General features: G+C 42.6%; 1 protein-coding gene across 1 annotated transcript; it reads right to left on the bottom strand.

The window, feature by feature from the left end:
• Positions 1-9,317: 9,317 nt before the first annotated feature.
• atp5fa1 (ATP synthase F1 subunit alpha) lies at positions 9,318-17,894 on the bottom strand. Its single transcript, XM_084324012.1, has 11 exons — positions 17,758-17,894; positions 16,912-16,987; positions 16,556-16,725; positions 15,527-15,700; positions 15,154-15,320; positions 14,314-14,614; positions 12,925-13,149; positions 12,684-12,791; positions 12,164-12,308; positions 11,511-11,661; positions 9,318-9,546 (listed from the first exon to the last, which is right to left on the bottom strand). The coding sequence occupies exons 1-11, from the start codon at positions 17,815-17,817 to the stop codon at positions 9,468-9,470; spliced, it is 1,656 nt and encodes a 551-aa protein (XP_084180138.1). The 5' UTR covers positions 17,818-17,894; the 3' UTR covers positions 9,318-9,467.
• Between the last annotated feature and the right edge of the window lie 73 nt (positions 17,895-17,967).

Below are 17,967 nucleotides of genomic sequence, written 5' to 3'. Positions count from 1 at the left end.
GGGGCTTGTACTCTGTTTGAGGCGGAGGTTCGGGGCGCCTGTAGCTTTATGCCAAGCAAGCAGTGCAAAAATGCTTCCGCATTCGTCACCGCACGCCAGTGCGGTAAAGCGCCCTTCTTTTCAGACAAATGCTACCGTGCGTGCACCGGCGGCGGCGTGCTCGCTCAGGTGCGTGCGTGCGCCGGCGTGCTCGCGCGAGGTGCCCGCGCATGCGCATGAGATCCCGCCTCGAGCGGAGCTCAATATATATAAGTCACCGCCCCTTATTCAGTATCTAGCAATAGCTCAATTGGCAAGGCCACATGGCTGTGGATCCTATGGCTCGTTTGCTGGCGAGTTCGAATCCCATCGAAAATATTTTTTAACGTGATTTTTTTTTAACGTGTATTCTTTCGCCGGTTAAGGTTAGGCATGGTTAAGGTTAAGGTTAGGCATTGTTTCGGAGTTGGTTAAGGTTAGAACGGTTAAGTTTAGGCGCTGTTAAGGAGCTGGTTAAGGTTAGAGTTTGTCAAAGAGAATGGCAATATAATTTCTATGGTTAAGGTTAGGCATGGTTAAGGTTAAGGTTAAGGTTAGGCATTGTTTCGGAGTTGGTTAAGGTTAGAACGGTTAAGTTTAGGCGTTGTTAAGGAGCTGGTTAAGGTTAGAGTTTGTCAAAGAGAATGGCAATAGACAGCCTATTTCCGCGCGACCTGGGCGCTGGGCGGCGGAAAATGAAAGGCGCATTACTGCACGCCACTACGGTAAATTTTTGCACTGCTTGCTTGGCATAAAGCTACACGCGTTCGGGGCTTGTACTCTGTTTCAATGTGCGTGGGCGGGGCGTCAGGGCTTGTACCTTGTTTTGCACTACTGCGCATGCGTATGAGGGGGGGGGGGCTCTCTCGCTCTCGCTCTCTCTCTCTCTCCCAGTGAACACTCAGACACGTGTTACTCGCCTTGTTTACTACTTTCGTCTTGTGTTACATTGGACTTTCGCCTTGTTTACTACTTTCGTCTTGTGTTACATTTGTGATTGATTGATTGATTGAAAATTAATGGGTACGTACAATACAGTACAGCTCAATACACACAATTGTTAAGGGGATGCAGACCAGAGAAATACTTTCGTCTTGTTTACATCAGGGTCCCCCATTGTACTTGTAGGGCTGTCAACGAATATTCTATATCGAAATGAATAATCGACTTGTAAAAAAAAATATATATATATATATTGGATTGTGAAAAAAAACAGATGGGCGGTCAATCATTAGTGGTTAACATACAGTTGTATTTGTTCCGTACATTACACACTGAAACAGTTCGGTACGGATATGTGTACCTTTACACCCCTAATGGGAAAGCATTAAACAGATCATCTGTTTAAACCTCGTAACTCTATTCGCCCTCAAATCTGTGTTCATTTTTTATTTTGCATACTCATGTTCTGTGTCTTGAGTCGTACTGTATTGTATTCTGCATCTGTTAATAAAGTTTCAATCAATCTGTAAGAGCCTCAAATTTCCATGTACATTTAATAAGTTATCAGCAATCAGCCAGTTTCTAACCTGTAACATTCCTAAAGTAAAGGCACAAAGGTAGATCAATGTCGTTGAAGTTGTGTAGACAATCTTTCCATTCCTGGTAACTGTAATGCACTCTACATTGTTGGCAGTATTTATAGTATGTGGAATCTAGAGATGGAAATATTTATGAGCTTGCGGCTCTGCAGATATCCCCTATTGTTGCAACCAGCGGCTGTCGGTGGATGCGTTCAGAATGGACGTCAACGCGTGAACGCATAGGCCAATCAGAAAATGGTACGCTGCTTTGGCTACTTCTTCTTCCTAGCAACAGTTTACCATTGGTCACCTGTCAAGAGAAACACTTTCCATTGGTCCATAAAGGATGTCACACACAGGGTCACACAAGAGTTTTCGGATAAAACATCAGAGGGACAGAAAAATACTACATGTTAGGGAACAACGTGTAACAATTGTGATTTTCACTTTCACAGGGTGGTAATCAAATGACAAATGTATATAATAAATTCCATTTCTGTATGATAGAGTTGTTGTCAGAGATTATTCAGAAAGGAGACGATGCAACTCCCAGTCCCAAGTAATTTCCTGTAATTCGTCACGTGAGCTACTGAAGGCGCGGCATTGGCTGGTTTACTGAGAAAGACGTTTGTCTTGTTTCCATCAGGGTCCCCCATTTTCAATTCATATAGACATATATGACATACATGACATACAGATAGTCAGTACTGCTACATCTATACATTTATGACATACCAGATTTGCAAATACAGTACTGTTTGTGATACAGAAGGAGTCAAGAAAAGGGAGTATATACATTTGACGTAGAAACTGTACATTGGAGGAGGTTGGGTGGGGGGGGTTGGGTACATTGGGATATTGACAACCATACTGGGTAATTTACATTGGAGGTGGTTGGGGGGGGGGCCGGGGGGCACACTGTATAAACAAGTAACACTGTACATTGAGGGGGGGGGGGAGGAGACACTGTACAAACAAACACAAATGTACATTGAACTATTGACAAAACCATACTAGGTAAATGACTGTACATTGGAGGGGGTTGGGTTAGGATATTTACAGGGGCCAGTGTTGAATTGCAGTCTCCCGTAGGTGTCCCTTGAGAGAGGTTTTGAAAGTGGGTAGTGATCCACATTCCTTTACAGCTTTGGGTAGGGCGTTCCACATTGATGTGGCATAATTGCGAAACGTGTTTAGTCCCTTATTTGAGCCGAATCTGGGTTTAACATGATTTGTGGAGCTCCCTCTGGTGTTGTGATCGTGGTATTCACTGACCTTTGGGAAGTATTTTGACATGTACATGGGTACCTTGGTCGTGTAGTGTATCTTGTAGACCAGGCCCATTGCAAGTTGTTGTACTCTGTCGTCTACTCTAAGCCATCCTAGGTTGTCAAAGTGGGCAGGGGTGAGGTGGGTTCTAGGAGTAAGGTCAAGCAGTAGTCTGACCAGTTTGTTTTGAGATGTTTGTAATTTTGTTTTTAGCGCCTTTGAGGTGCTTTGGTACCATGAGGTGCAAGCATAGTCGTAGTACCCCTGAATGAGTGCTCCTGCCAGAGTCTTCAGGGTGTTCTTGTTTACCAGAGAGGAGATCCGGTACAAGAATCGAGTTCGTTGGTTGACTTTTTTTATTACATTGGATGCCATTTTGTCACAGGAGAGATTAGCCTCTAGGATGGAACCCAGGTAGGTAATTTCATCTTTCGTTGTGACAATATTGTCACCCACTGTAACTGAGAAGCCGTCGGTCTTGCTGAGTTTGTTATTTGAACCGAAGAGAATGGACTCTGTTTTGCCCATGTGTAATGATAGTTTGTTATCAGCGAGCCATATGCAGATTCTGCCTAGTTCCGAGCTGAGGGTTTTTTCAACCTGTAACTTGTTCTTGTCAGAGACCAGCAGGGCTGAGTCGTCCGCAAACAGGAACAAGTTGCAGTCACAAGCTGACGACATGTCATTTGCATAAATTAGGAACAGTAGCGGTCCTAGTATGCTTCCTTGTGGAACACCACAGCTCACTGTGAGGGGGGGGGATAGGGTACCGTTTACCTCCACCATCTGTTCCCTCCCCTCAAGGTAGGATTGCATCCAGCTCACTGATAGACTATCAAAACCAATTGCTTTTAGCTTGTCAATCAGAATGGAGTGATTGACCGTGTCAAAGGCCTTTTGTAGGTCCAGCATGACCATGCCGCAGTATTTGCCTGCGTCCACCTCTTGTTTGATGTGGTCATTCAAATAGAGAAGGCATGTGTCAGTGGAGTGGGATGTTCTGAAGCCAGATTGGAATTCGTAGATTAGACTTTTTTCCGCTAGGTACTTTTCGACCTGTTCGTAGACTATTTCTTCCATGACTTTCGAGATGGAGGTGAGAATAGAAACAGGGCGGTAGTTGCCTGGGTCTAATTTGCTGCCCTTTTTGTGCAGAGGGGTCACCCTCGCAATTTTGAAGTCATTGGGGACGTGTCCCTGTTTTATGGAGAGGTTTATTATGTGTGTGATGATTGGTGTGATGGCGGCTGCTGAGTCTCTGAGGAATTTGGAGGGGATGTTGTCATGGCCAGTGGCCTTGTTAGGTTGGAGGGCGCTCAGTTTATTGAGTACCTCATCTGTTGTTACCATTTCCAGCTTGAAGTCGTCCTTGCGGACCCCTAGGTTTTTGTAGTAAGCTACTATGTGTTCGACACATATTAACACGCTTTGGTTCATATTAATCACGCTTTGGTTCATATTCTTTGGTTCATATTAATCATATTAATCACATACACGCGATGGACGCAGCAGGCGATCACTTCAGTGCTACTGTTATTCAGCCGCGCCGAGGTACATGCATTTGTACGTCACAGGAGAGAAACCGTGTATTCAAAGAAAGCTATTAAAATAGTCTTTGAATCTAAATATACTTTCTTTGTAAAATGTGTCATAATGTAGCATTTGTGTGTGTAACGTACTGTAAAAAATAAATGTTTTTTCACAGGAAATTCACTTCTCTGGTCTGCATCCCCTTAACAATTGTGTGTATTGAGCCGTACTGTATTGTACCCATTCTGCAATCTGTTATTTTCATTCAATCAATTTCATTCAATCAATTTTATGAATGACCGAAAAAACAATGTTACAAAGTAAAGTTGACAGCTGCGTTGTGTTATCGTTACAATGTACAGGGAAATAACATTATGGCGTTGCGAGTGAATCGCGTCGCGATAATATATGTATTCCATAATATGTAAAGTATACAGTTGACAGCTGCGTTGTCCTCGTTTGGATAATATGTAAAGTACAGTTGACAGTGAGTGAATCGCGTCGCGATAATATACATGTATTCCATAATATGTAAAGTACAGTTGACAGCTGCGTTGTCCTCGTTTGGATAATATGTAAAGTACAGTTGACAGCAAGTGAATCGCGTCGCGATAATATACATGTATTCCATAATATGTAAAGTACAGTTGACAGCAAGTTGTATTCCATAATATGTAAAGTACAGTTGACAGCTGTGTTGTCCTCGTTTGGATAATATGTAAAGTACATATCAATCAATCATGTACCTCGGCGCGGCTGAATAACAGTAGCAGTGATCGCCTGCGTCCATCGCGTGTGTATAATATGGCGCGTTAGCGTTAATATGTGATTAATATGAACCAAAGCGTGTTAATATGTGATTAATATGATCGCCTGCTGCGTCCATCGCGTGTGCTAATATGGCGCGTTAGTATGAAACAAAGCGTGTTAATATGTGATTAATATGAACCAAAACGTGTTAATATGTGATTAATATGAACCAAAGCGGCGAACCAAGCGGGGATCTCATTCGCCTGGGCGTAGGAAAAGGAAATGCGCATTACCGTACTGGCGTGCGGCGAAGAATGCGGAAGCGTTCTGCGACTCTAACGCTGGGATTAAGCTACACGCCACCTGTTCAATCAGTCTGCAACAACTAGTGCAGTGGTTCTCAATCTTTTTTTTGTGTAGAGAGGACCACCCATTAATTGTCTCAGGTAGCCCCATCCGATTTTTGGATTTCAATTTTTCTCAGATATGATTAAATCCAGGATTCCATAGATTTCTTTAATGAAATAAGTAGCTTAAAGGTGCTATAGAGTATAGATGTAGCAGAGTAATCCACAGAGCTTTTAGAAAGGTGCAGAATTTTCAGAAAAGTATCACTTTCCCCCCAAAAGATTGATTCATGAATTCATCATTTGAATAATTTTGGTAGGTCCAAATTGAATGTTTACATGTTGCAGGCATGTATCGCCCCCCCTACTTTCCATTTCCCCAAGTTGAATCCACCTGATTGGACAAATTACATGCTGGTGCGCAGGGGCGGTTCTAGCATCAGACCTTTAGGGGGGCTCAGCCCCTAGAGCAGTAGCCTAATTTCACTAAATGCCATGGTCAGGCAAGGGAGGGTGCAGGGGGGTAAAGGGGGCCCTTGGTGGATTTTTTTTGTCAAATCAGTTGTGCAATAAGTCAATTTTGGTGAGTTGTTTCTATATAATTCACTTATGACATTTAGGTAACATTAATGAACAACTACAGTATTAAGGAGACAACTACAGTATGTATGTAAGTAGTAAACCTATTATTATAATTTTTTATTCCAGTTGATCATAATGATCATAATCATATTACGGAGCGCTCACTGCGTTCGAGAGAGAGAGGGAGAGAAAGAGAGGGAGATAGAGAGGGAGAGAGAGACTCACATTTTCGTGACATTAACACACACTTCTGCAGTCCCTCCCGCCGTCCCTCTCTCTCTATCTCTCTCTCCCTCCCTCTCCTCGCTAGTTCTCTGCCTGTCAAACCCCATTTGAGGAAGTGTCGGGTTACACTATGCCTAGTTGCCTATGTCCCTGACACACACGCAGTCAAGTTTGTGTATGTGTGTGTCCCCGACGAGGGAGAGATGGCACACACATTACACACACTTCTGCAGTCCCTCCCGCCGTCCCTCTCTCTCTCTCCCGCTCGTTCTCTGCCTGTGAAAACCCGTTTGAGGAAGTGTCGGGTTACACTGCACTACAACCATAGAGGAAAGCTTTATTAATTACATTTTTTATTTTTATATATCCTCAAACTAAATCCTCAATTTGAATAAAGTGATTAATCTGATTAAACGAGTCTTTTTTCTTTTATTAAATCAACTTGCCAGCCCCCTGTCAACTGTCAAATGATGTCAACTGTCAACCTGAATTAACATTCAGTATTCAATATGGTCTGATATTAACATTCAGTATGCAATATTGTCTGATTCAATATTAACATTCAGTATTCAAGTAGAACAGCTAGCTAGCCATTGTGGAGACTCACCTTTCCACAGCAAGATGGTAGGCAAGGCACCTTGGTTGAGAAATGCAGGTTTCAGTCTATGTGTTGTTGTAGGATAGACAGTCTATCTATCCTGTCTCAAGATGCACAATGAGATCTTGAGAGAATTGTTGAATATATATAGAACACAAGATTTGTGTCAACAATTCTAGATGACATCATACTGTGACATCACAAATGTTCTAGAATGTTCTATTATGATTGAATAATATAAATAATATGTATGGTAAGGCTTTTTTTTTGTATATATATATCCTCAAACTAAATCCTCAATTTGAATAGTGATTAATCTGATTAAATGAGTATTTTTTCTTTTATTAAATCAACTTTCCAGCTCCCTGTCAACTGTCAAATGATGTCAACTGTCAACCTGAATTAACATTCAGTATTCAATATTGTCTGATTCAATATTAACATTCAGTATTCATGTAGAACAGCTAGCTAGCCGTTGTGGACACTCACCTTTCCACAGCAAAACGGTAGGCAATGCACCTTGGTTGAGAAATGCAGGTTTCAGTCTATGTTGTTTAATCTATCTGTTCAGTACTGTTGAGTACTGTTTCAAGATGAACAATGAGATCTTCTGAGAGAATTGTTGAATATATAGAACACAAATGTTCTAGAATGTTTGATTATGACATCATACTGTGACATCACAAATGTTCTAGAATGTACTATTATGACATCATACTGTGACATCACAAATGTTCTAGAAGAATCTAGAATGTTTGATTATGTAATAATACTGTGACGTCACAAATGTTCTAGAATGTTCTATTATGACATACTGTGACATCACAAATTCTAGAATGTTCTATTATGACATCATACTGTGACATCACAAATGTTCTATTCTGACATCATACTGTGACATCACAACGGACCATGTTTGAGTTCCATTGAATTATATAAATAATATGTATGGTAATGCTGTCCCCGAAGCCTGTTTTTGGGATTCAAACTTCGTCAGGGTTCTTCGAACGGAAGTTCAAACCTTCGTTTTTAATAAAAAAAATGTAATAAAAAAAATTATTCTAGTTTTTTTTTATTAATTTATTTTTAATATATATATATATATACTCAAACTAAATCCTCAATTTGAATAAAGTGATTCATCTGGTTAAATGAGTATTTTTTCTTTTATTAAATCAACTTTCCAGCCCCCTGTCAAATGATGTCAACTGTCAACCTGAATTAACATTCAGTATTCAATATTGTCTGATTCAATATTAACATTCAGTATGCAATATTGTCTGATTCAATATTAACATTCAGTATTCAAGTAGAACAGCTAGCTAGCCGTTGTGGACACTCACCTTTCCACAGCAAAACGGTAGGCAATGCACCTTGGTTGATAAATGCAGGTTTCAGTCTATGTTGTTTAGTCCATCTGTTCAGTACTGTTTCAAGATGAACAATGAGACCCGAGAGAATTGTTGAATATATAGAACACAATGTTCTAGAATGTTTGATTATGACATCATACTGTGACATCACAAATGTTCTAGAATGTACTATTATGACATCATACTATGACATCACAAATGTTCTAGATCTAGAATGTTTGATTATGACATCATACTGTGACATCACAAATGTTCTAGAATGTTCTATTATGACCCCTAAAACGGGTGTAGAACCACCACTGCTGGTGCGACATCTAGTGGTTGTTATCTATAGCACGTTTAATCTCCATTTTTCTGGGACCAGCCCTGGAACACCCCCAAGTTAAGTGATGTGGGGTGTAACCCGAGCGCCCCCTACTGGGTGAGTATTGTCAATACCTGGCTACCGTGTTGCAAACGGCAGCGCCCTCTACTGTTCTCCATAATACTGTACGATAGCCATGTACAATGTACATATTTATCTCTTGAAATATACCTGCATATATTCCTGTTTAGTGTTTACACTAACTATATATCTTACCTACTCATACCACTGGCCAGTATGGCTTAATACCATAGCCTGTTTATATCAGATTAGCACATTTATTCTGTACTGATTTATATAAAGTCCATTTTAATCACTTGCAGTTAACTTGCACGCTGGCTAGATGGCTTCTCTTCATTGTACTGTACTTGTGCTGCATAATGACAATACATTGGAATCTAACCTAATAATATCTATACTACTATGCACTCAAGTGTAGCAATGAAGTTCGGCACTAGACAAACAATACCACTTACTCACTTTCACAAGGTCCATTTGTACACAATTTGTAAGTCGCTTCGGATAGAAATGTTAGCTAAACGACTTAATGTAAATGTCATGCTGGTGAGACCAAAACAATAAGAAAGCAGCGTTTAATAAAAAATGTAACAAGAGAAAAGAAGAACGGGGTATTTAATACCTTTTAAGGCTTAAACATTTAGAATTTAATACTTTTTAATACCCTGCATATATCCTTTAAAAAGAAAAAAAGAACAAAGAGGCAACAAGGAGTCAAAGTGTCCTGGAGATGGAATACTTTATTCTCTTTTGGGAGATATCTGTACATTAAAGATCAAGTGCCACTTTGATTGTTTTCAAAATTCATAGAAAGAATAACTGAGGCCGCACTAATGCAAACATTGACAAAACGATGAGCAAATATCAGCACTACTCGAAGGTGGAGAGGAAGGTCAATACAATCCCCTTCAGTTTAGCGTCCGCCACCTCAGAGATCTGACCATCAGTCCTGTAATAAGAAAGAGAGTTGGGTTAAAAAAAAAAACACACATTCTGTTATACCACACAGTATGACCAAGATACACTGCAACTAGTAGTGTCAAATTGTAATTTTTGTGTTTATTTCACTCATATTTCTATATTCAGAGTGAATTATATTGTTTACACCGTTTACTTCTCATATTTTTATATTCAGATCAAATTTGAATGCCTATATCTATGTCTTTCTACAATTACTCAGCCCATACGTGTACTTCCCTTCCCCATGCTGCCCGAATTACCCCAAGGGGATCAATAAAGGAATATCGTATGATAATTCACCCGTGTAGCAGCACTTGTCACTAGGGATGGGATAGAATATTCGAATAGTCGATGCCAGTCTCCACATTCGGTTTTCATGTCAGAAAATCAATTTTTTTTTGAAGCAAACCACTTACCGGTATTTAATTTCTTTTTATATTTAGAGGCAGCCTAATTTTCATAGCCTAATTTATCTAAAAGATGCACATGCTACTGTTTCTTTGTTTATTAAAACCGGTTGATAAGCCAATGCAATGCTGTTATTATAGGCTACGATGGTGAATGGTGTCATTTTGATTTATTGTTGGTCAGCTGAGCCGATCAACGTTCTGAAGGATTATCTGAACTTCAGATTCTGAAGTCCCTATTTATTTGATTTGAATGATCCATTCTATTAAAAAGAATAACTGAATTTAACTGAAACTGAATATTTTAACTGAAACAGAAAATAACAATATATTTTTAATATAATAAAAAATAAAAATGTTGGGGGGGTGGGGTGGTTGGAGTCAAATATTCGGTCTTAATTAAGAACCAGCGGTTTTCAAATAGCACTTTTGCTAGAAAGTCCCATCCCTAGTTGTCACTCACTACTACAAAAGAGGGGTTTGAGAACATTACTTTTGGAAAGAAATTTTCAAGTTTGTTAAATCATTGTATAATAGTAATGAATACACTAAGGGTCTCTGTATAACTGCTTTTAACCATGCGTACGAGTAGATAAGCAGCTGCATTGTAAATGGCATTGTTCACACACTAGCCTGCATATTTTGTGTTGTACCTGGAGGCTTGAAAAGTCTATCCACTAGGGGCAGATCAGGGCGGACCCTGATCTTCCATTGCTGCATGTGCGAGGCGTTACACAGCAGGAAGTCTCAGGCATTATAGCAGTGTTGTAGCCACACCTCTCATATACAAAAGGCTGAGTGCTTTAAATTCTGGTTCAAATTCCTCAAGGCTGCATGATTCAATATGGTTAATTTTCCAAAGTACTGCTGGTCTCATAAAATACTCCAGACCACCTTTGGTCATAGTCTCATCTTGGGTCTCATCTTTCCCTCGACTACAACATTGCAGTATAGCGTTCCCTCCAATGTATTCTTGCTCAATACAATAAATACCCGTGAATAGGGCGGCTACGTGGCGTAGTGGGCAAGGCGCTCGCCACGAAATCTGGAGACGCTGGGCTCGCCTGTTCGACCCCAGCGCTCCACATTTGCTTTCAGTTTAGCTGGTCGTCCACAGTAATACACATTGGCCGTATTACGGGGAGGGAAACTGAAGGGTGGGGATCGGGCGTTGTGGACAGCGACTCCTACAGGTCGGTTGGTGCGCCTGCGCAGTAGAATCAGGAAATGTCGGGGGCAGCGTGAGCCTCCCACGCGTTACTCCTCGCCACTGAGAGATCGAGCTGCGCAGGTGAAAAGATGCGACTGCTGTTACCTCAAGTACCGGAGGGGACTTGTGCTATGTATGACTTAGTCCACATTGCAGCCGGCTTGTGGGAGGCAAGAAACAGTGTCCGTGACAGAGGAGGGTTGAATTGGATGATACGAAATTGGGATGGGAGAAAATAGAAAAATGGGAGAAAAAGTGGATAAAAAAAAATAATAATACCCGTGAATCAAGAAAGCGGTAACTGGCAGAGTCAGAAGCCGGCACACGTCAGCTTACCTAATTGTTTGCAGCAGGTCTTGGTGCTGGCTGAGGACGTGCTGCAGGAAAGCCTTCTCGAATCTTGTGATCTTGCTGGGATCCATTTTGTCCAAGTGCCCTCTGACACCTGCATAGATTACCGTTACCTGCTCCTCAATGGCCATGGGGCCTGCAGAAGGAAAATAAACAACAACTACATTATATTCTGAGCTACATTTGTATTTAATCACTTAATACACTGGTCTTGGCAGGGATAGGTTTACATATTTAAATTGACCCATCTCAAGCTCTGCCCTATTTTCTTGATCCTCCAATCACAACCGTTGCCTTCCTCGGAAGAACAAACAAGTTTATCCGAGAGGGAAGCAACAGTTGTGATTGGAGGATCATGAAAAGTGTCAATAATACAATGCACAATAGTATACAATAGGTATTCGAGCTATTCCCTGGCTTTACACAAGTACGTCGGCAAGGAGGATTATGGGTAGGGTTGGGCACAGAGAACCGGTTCCTAACTTCCGGTTCTGGAACAAATTAATATTCATCTTAATTTTTAACACCCGTTTGTCATTTGTTCAAAGTTGATGCCCTTCCTACGGTACAGAGGGGAAAAGGCCATCGAGACTCGTGGGACAAAGGACAGAATCAGTGAGTTGAATGCAGACACTCACAGTACTGGCCCTGCTTCAGCAGCTCCGTCAGACGGACGCCACGGTTCAGCAGCTGCTGGGTGGCGGCGTCCAAGTCAGACCCGAACTGGGCGAAGGCAGCGACCTCGCGGTACTGGGCCAACTCCAGCTTCATGGTACCGGCCACCTGATCCGCAAGACAGTTTGAAAAGTATTTATATTTGCTCACTAGGGCACTTTAGAGGTTTTTAATCAACAACCAACCATTGTCAACATGTAATTGTTTTCCTTGACCTACTACTGTCCCATTGTCTATACTAAATACTATACATTTGTACTATACCGATGTTGTTTCCGATTGTACGACTGCTCTTGTTTTACCATTCAATTTAAATGATTGAATGTTTTGTAATATACGACACCATCATGTACCCCCTCAGTGTCATTGAAAATGAGGGTCTCCCTCACTTGACTCCCAAGGTTAAAAAAAAAAAAATGGTAAAATGTGGGAGACTATGGTAACCCGGGTTTCATAAAAAAAATAATAATAATAAGAACCAACCTGCTTCATGGCCTTGGTCTGGGCAGCAGAACCGACACGTGACACAGACAGACCCACATTGATGGCGGGACGGATACCCTTGTAGAACAGCTCAGTCTCCAAGAAGATCTGAGGGAGAGAGGGGGGGAGGGGATCATTTTATTATGAAAAATCGCTAAAATCTCACTTGGGATGATGTAAAAAGAAATAAAACAATAGCTCGGTTTCAGTCCGACGACGGAACACAAGCAAACACGCGTACCTGTCCGTCTGTGATAGAGATGACGTTGGTTGGAATGTAGGCGGACACGTCGCCAGCCTGCGTCTCGATGACGGGCAGGGCGGTGAGGGAGCCTCCGCCAAAGTTGTCGTTCATCTTGGCGGCTCTTTCCAGCAGACGGGAGTGGAGGTAGAACACATCTCCGGGGTAGGCCTCACGACCAGGGGGACGACGCAGCAGCAGAGACATCTGACGGTAGGCGACAGCCTGGAGGAGGAGTCAACATGGAGAGGTTAGTGTGGTCTCCCGGTCACACAACGCCCGCCAGTGAAGGAGTCAACACGGAGAGGTTAGTGTGGTCTCCCGGTCACACAGCGCCCGCCAGTGAAGGAGTCAACACGGAGAGGTTAGAGTGGTCTCCCGGTCACACAACGCCCGCCAGTGAAGGAGTCAACACGGAGAGGTTAGAGTGGTCTCCCGGTCACACAACGCCCGCCAGTGAAGGAGTCAACGTGGAGAGGTTAGTGTGGTCTCCCGGTCACACAACCCCCGCCAGTGAAGGAGTCAACACGGAGAGGTTAGAGTGGTCTCCCGGTCACACAACGCCCGCCAGTGAAGGAGTCAACACGGAGAGGTTAGAGTGGTCTCCCCGAGGTCCTCCCGGTCACAACAACCCCTCAATGTCAATGAGACGAGGTACAGCGGTAGCGGCGCCATCTACAGATCAGTTTGATTCTTCTATCCCACCTCAGGATTTGATTCCTTTCAGAGATGGTTTCACTGGAATCCCAACTTTTAAGATTTTTTTTTTTTTGGCGTTTTATCGCTTTGTCTCTCCCTACTGGACTGCCCAGTAGAAATAGAGGAGGAATGGGAGACAGAGTGGGGGGGGAAGACATTCGGCAAATAACGACGGGTTCAGGAGTCGAACCCGGGTCGGCCGTGTCGCGGCTGAGCGCGCTATGTGGTTCGCCACTGGGGCGCCGCTGGAATCCCAACTTTGATCCAGGTCATAAGCTTTCTAATTTAGGCCAGAACCAATACTGTATCGACATCATCACTGTGATGTGAACGCGTGAAAAGTGACATTGCAGAGCCATGGTCTAAATAGGCCCACCAGTCTACGTCATGTCAAAATATTAGCTTGCTGCTTAAAAGATAAAACGTGGAAGGTTTGCATATGTCACGTATACTCTTGGGAGACAATATTTCTTAGTTTACAGCCGCACTAAATGTCACAGGTCCTGCAAGCACACACTGCCTTGAGTTGCTTAAATGCATTTTCTCATATCACAATATACAGTATATTGCAAACAACAAGAATCCAATGTCACATTTTCCCCAATGTCTCCCCATTTCCAATTTGCATAAAAAAAAGGTGAAGAACAAGCAAGTCTAGCGGCTCGTGAGTTCAATCAAACCCCCACTGACCTGCTTGGACAGATCGTCGTAGATGATCAGGGCGTGCTTGCCGTTGTCTCTGAAGAACTCCCCCATGGAGCAGCCAGAGTAGGGGGCCAGGTACTGCAGGGGCGCGGCGTCGGAGGCGGTGGCCGAGACCACGATGGTGTACTTCATGGCGTCGGCGTCGGTCAGCCTCTTCACCAGCTGGGCCACTGTGGACCTCTTCTGGCCGATGGCCACGTAGATACAGTACAGCTTCTTCTTCTCGTCGGTGCCCTCGTTGAAGCGCTTCTGGTTGATGATGGTGTCGATGGCGATGGCGGTTTTGCTGTGAAGGAGATGAATAAAAAAAGTTGATTCTCCGGACATGGATGAGACAGATGAGACCCTTATTGTTCCAGAGGGGAAACTGGGTCTCTCTCTCCACAGCAGCACATGGCAATGAATATTGCAGATATATAGAAAGAGGAAAATGGCATTTGATTATTATTAATAGTACTAGAGAATAGTCTTTTACACATGTCCCTCTGAGAAACATAAGACATGTCAAGAGGACAAGGACAACCAATTAGGCAGGAGATCAGTGGACACCGTCTGGGATGAGCACATTAGCTCTGGCAGGGGATCGAACATATGACCTTCCTGATCACGAGAGGTATACTCTCCCATCACCGGGTCACTTTGCTTGAAATTGGTACGTCTACCAAAACCAGTTAGGGGCCTCTTTAGATCATTCCAATGACCACCACCTTCAATAATGAGACTTCCGACAGCCAAGTCAAGATGACAAGTTCTAAGCATAAAATACTAAGCGTTGTCACGCACACACTAAAATATTCACTTGTGAAAGCCTGGGGATCTTCTTACCCAGTCTGCCTGTCACCAATGATGAGCTCACGCTGTCCACGGCCAATGGGCACCAGACTGTCCACAGCCTTGATACCCGTCTGCATGGGCTCCTTCACAGAGATACGGGGGATGATGCCAGGGGCCTTCAGACCCACACGCCTACGGATGGTGGAGCCAAGGGGACCCTGTGAAGAAGCAGCGAGACGAACATCAGTGGTGCTGCACGCCATCTCAATCACAATAGTTGTCAAGGTAAATTACATAAGTCATACATAAGAGGGGTGCAATTCTCTATGAACCTCCTTACTGAATGATCAGAGAGGGTGTAACTGAAGTTAAATATAAAAATGAAAGGGTACAGCAATCATATGTGAATGAATGGCATCCTGACCTTGCCATCGATGGCGTTTCCCAGAGCGTCCACAACGCGGCCCAGCAGCTCTAAGCCAACGGGCACGTCCACAATAGCTCCCGTTCTCTTGACAATGTCGCCCTCCTTGATCAGCTTGTCGTTACCGAACACCACAACACCAACGTTGTCAGGCTCCAAGTTCAAAGACATACCCTGGGGAAGAACGAGGACCGCGGTTACTAATTATCTTCTGTAGAGGTTTCCCCAGTACAATAAAAACGAATGACATGGCAAAGGAGACGACTTCTGCCAACTTCCCCACATCTAACAAATACAAACATGTAGCATTTATACTGGTGAAACTGGTGGAAGGAGTCAATAATATGCCTGTGGTTATGCTTAATGTTAGCCATGCTCTTTTTGCAATTCAACCGCTACATATGATAACCTGTTCATATGCAAGTTGAAATATGATTGAGTCATTGTGTAAATTGTTGTTAGTATCCGTTGCCTCCAATAGAAATGACGGCATGTGAATAGGAATATAACGTAGAAATGTCTATGTGAATAGGAATATAATATAAATATCTGTATGCGAATAGGAATATAATGTAGAAATGACAGTATGTGAATAGGAATATAACGTAGAAATGTATGTATGTGAATAGGAATATCATTTAGAAATGTCTGTGTGCATAGGAATATAATGTAGAATTAGTTAAAATAGGAATATAACGTAGAAATGTCTATGTGAATAGGAATATAATGTAGAAATGTCTGTGAATAGGAATATTATGTAGAAATGTCTATGTGAATAGGAATATAATGCACATTTGACAAGAGCTTATGGTTGATCATGTGTATTATGTCTAATTATATTATATCATTTTATTCTTTACATTTTAGATTCTAATTTACCTTTAGAACATTGTGTTCCATCCCTTGCCATGTAGTGCTGCAGGCAACAATTACATTTCCCACCAGGAACAATAAACTTCTGATCCTGGACCCGTCTTTATCAAATAATGTGTGATTTTAAAGGTCAGTTTAATATCACCATGGCCTCACCTTGAGACCGGAGGAGAACTCCACCATCTCCTCAGCCTGCACATTCCTGAGCCCATACACTCTGGCAATACCATCACCAATAGACAGCACACGACCAGTCTCCTCCAGGTCAGCACTGATGTCGGCCCCCAAGATCTTCTCTTCCAGAATGGACGACACCTCTGCAGTGCCTGTAGACAAATTCAGATTTTTTATTTATATATGTAAAAAAAGATAGGCAAATATTAAACACTTAATGAAGTTCTCCATATGAAATGCTTTGGAATAGTATTTCGCCCATACAGGTCACAGTGGTAGCACATCACATTGTTCAAGGTCTAGCAGCCCGATGCGAGTTTAACCGAAAAATCACTGACCTGTTTTTACCATCCATGGTCTGGTGGTGTGTAGATGCTGGACTGCTACACATGCTGCAGCAGCGTTCTTAGCAATCTTAAAACAAAATAGTGAGGAGAGAGAAACAAGACTCAGTAGTATAATGCAACCACTAGTGCTGCCAGTAGTGCACGCACACAGGTGGCAGTGCAGCAATGTCACACTATTATCATTGAAACTAAAATGTCTACAGTGGGACTCTGACCTTGCCCGTTATATAGTTAGCAGATCATTCAAACACACAAGCATGCTGTCTTCGTTTCTAGGTGATGGTCGTTTCGACTGAATGTCGTTGTCGATCATGCATCATGTCACACATGTAAGTTAGCGTCAGTCAAATAATAATAATAGCTCATTCAATGTAACTTGCCTGCGGCTGCGCGGAATAATGTCGTGCATTTCATTGCCAAACCCCATGTACGTGTGTACTCTACATAATCTACAAAGCAATGTGGGATTATGCTGTCATTGCAAAACAGGTCACTAAAGATATGAGAAATAAACAGTTTGGATCATAATGACTAAACCTGACCTTCAATGCCAAATGACATTCAACACTGCGTTGTTAAATCGGTAAAAAATAATGTTTAACCAGCCACAATACTGGGCTTTACCTACTATAGCTAATGCACACAATGTCACTAAAGCATTAATTCGTTGGACAAATACAAATGTCAAAGCTGCGCACTTGCAATGAAAGGGGCCCTCAAGTGCAAGATGGCGGTGTGTCGGCCTCGCCGTTTCACTTCATTGGAACAAAGTTGTCATATTTCTAAGGGCAAAGTTAACGACATGTCTGCAAAAGAGATAATGCAAAAAATGCTTACAAATCCAGCCCGTCTTGGTAGGTTGCGGGCAAGGGCCGCTGCAACGCGAACAGACAGCATCTTGATGTTGTTCCTGGGGGTCTGTGCTGCTCCACGGACCGACTGAATGAGTGAGAAGGAGAAGATGGAGGAGGACTGACGAGAGGCGAGCTGCGGAGAGGTCACAGTGTGAACCGGATGTACTTCCTGCTGGCAGCAATATTTCCATCT

The sequence above is a fragment of the Notolepis coatsorum genome (assembly GCF_963971535.1).
Source record: "Notolepis coatsorum genome assembly, chromosome: 11".
Taxonomy (NCBI): Eukaryota; Metazoa; Chordata; class Actinopteri; order Aulopiformes; family Paralepididae; genus Notolepis; species Notolepis coatsorum.
Note: the sequence above shows the minus strand (reverse complement) of the source record. Positions and strands in the feature narration are given on the sequence as shown.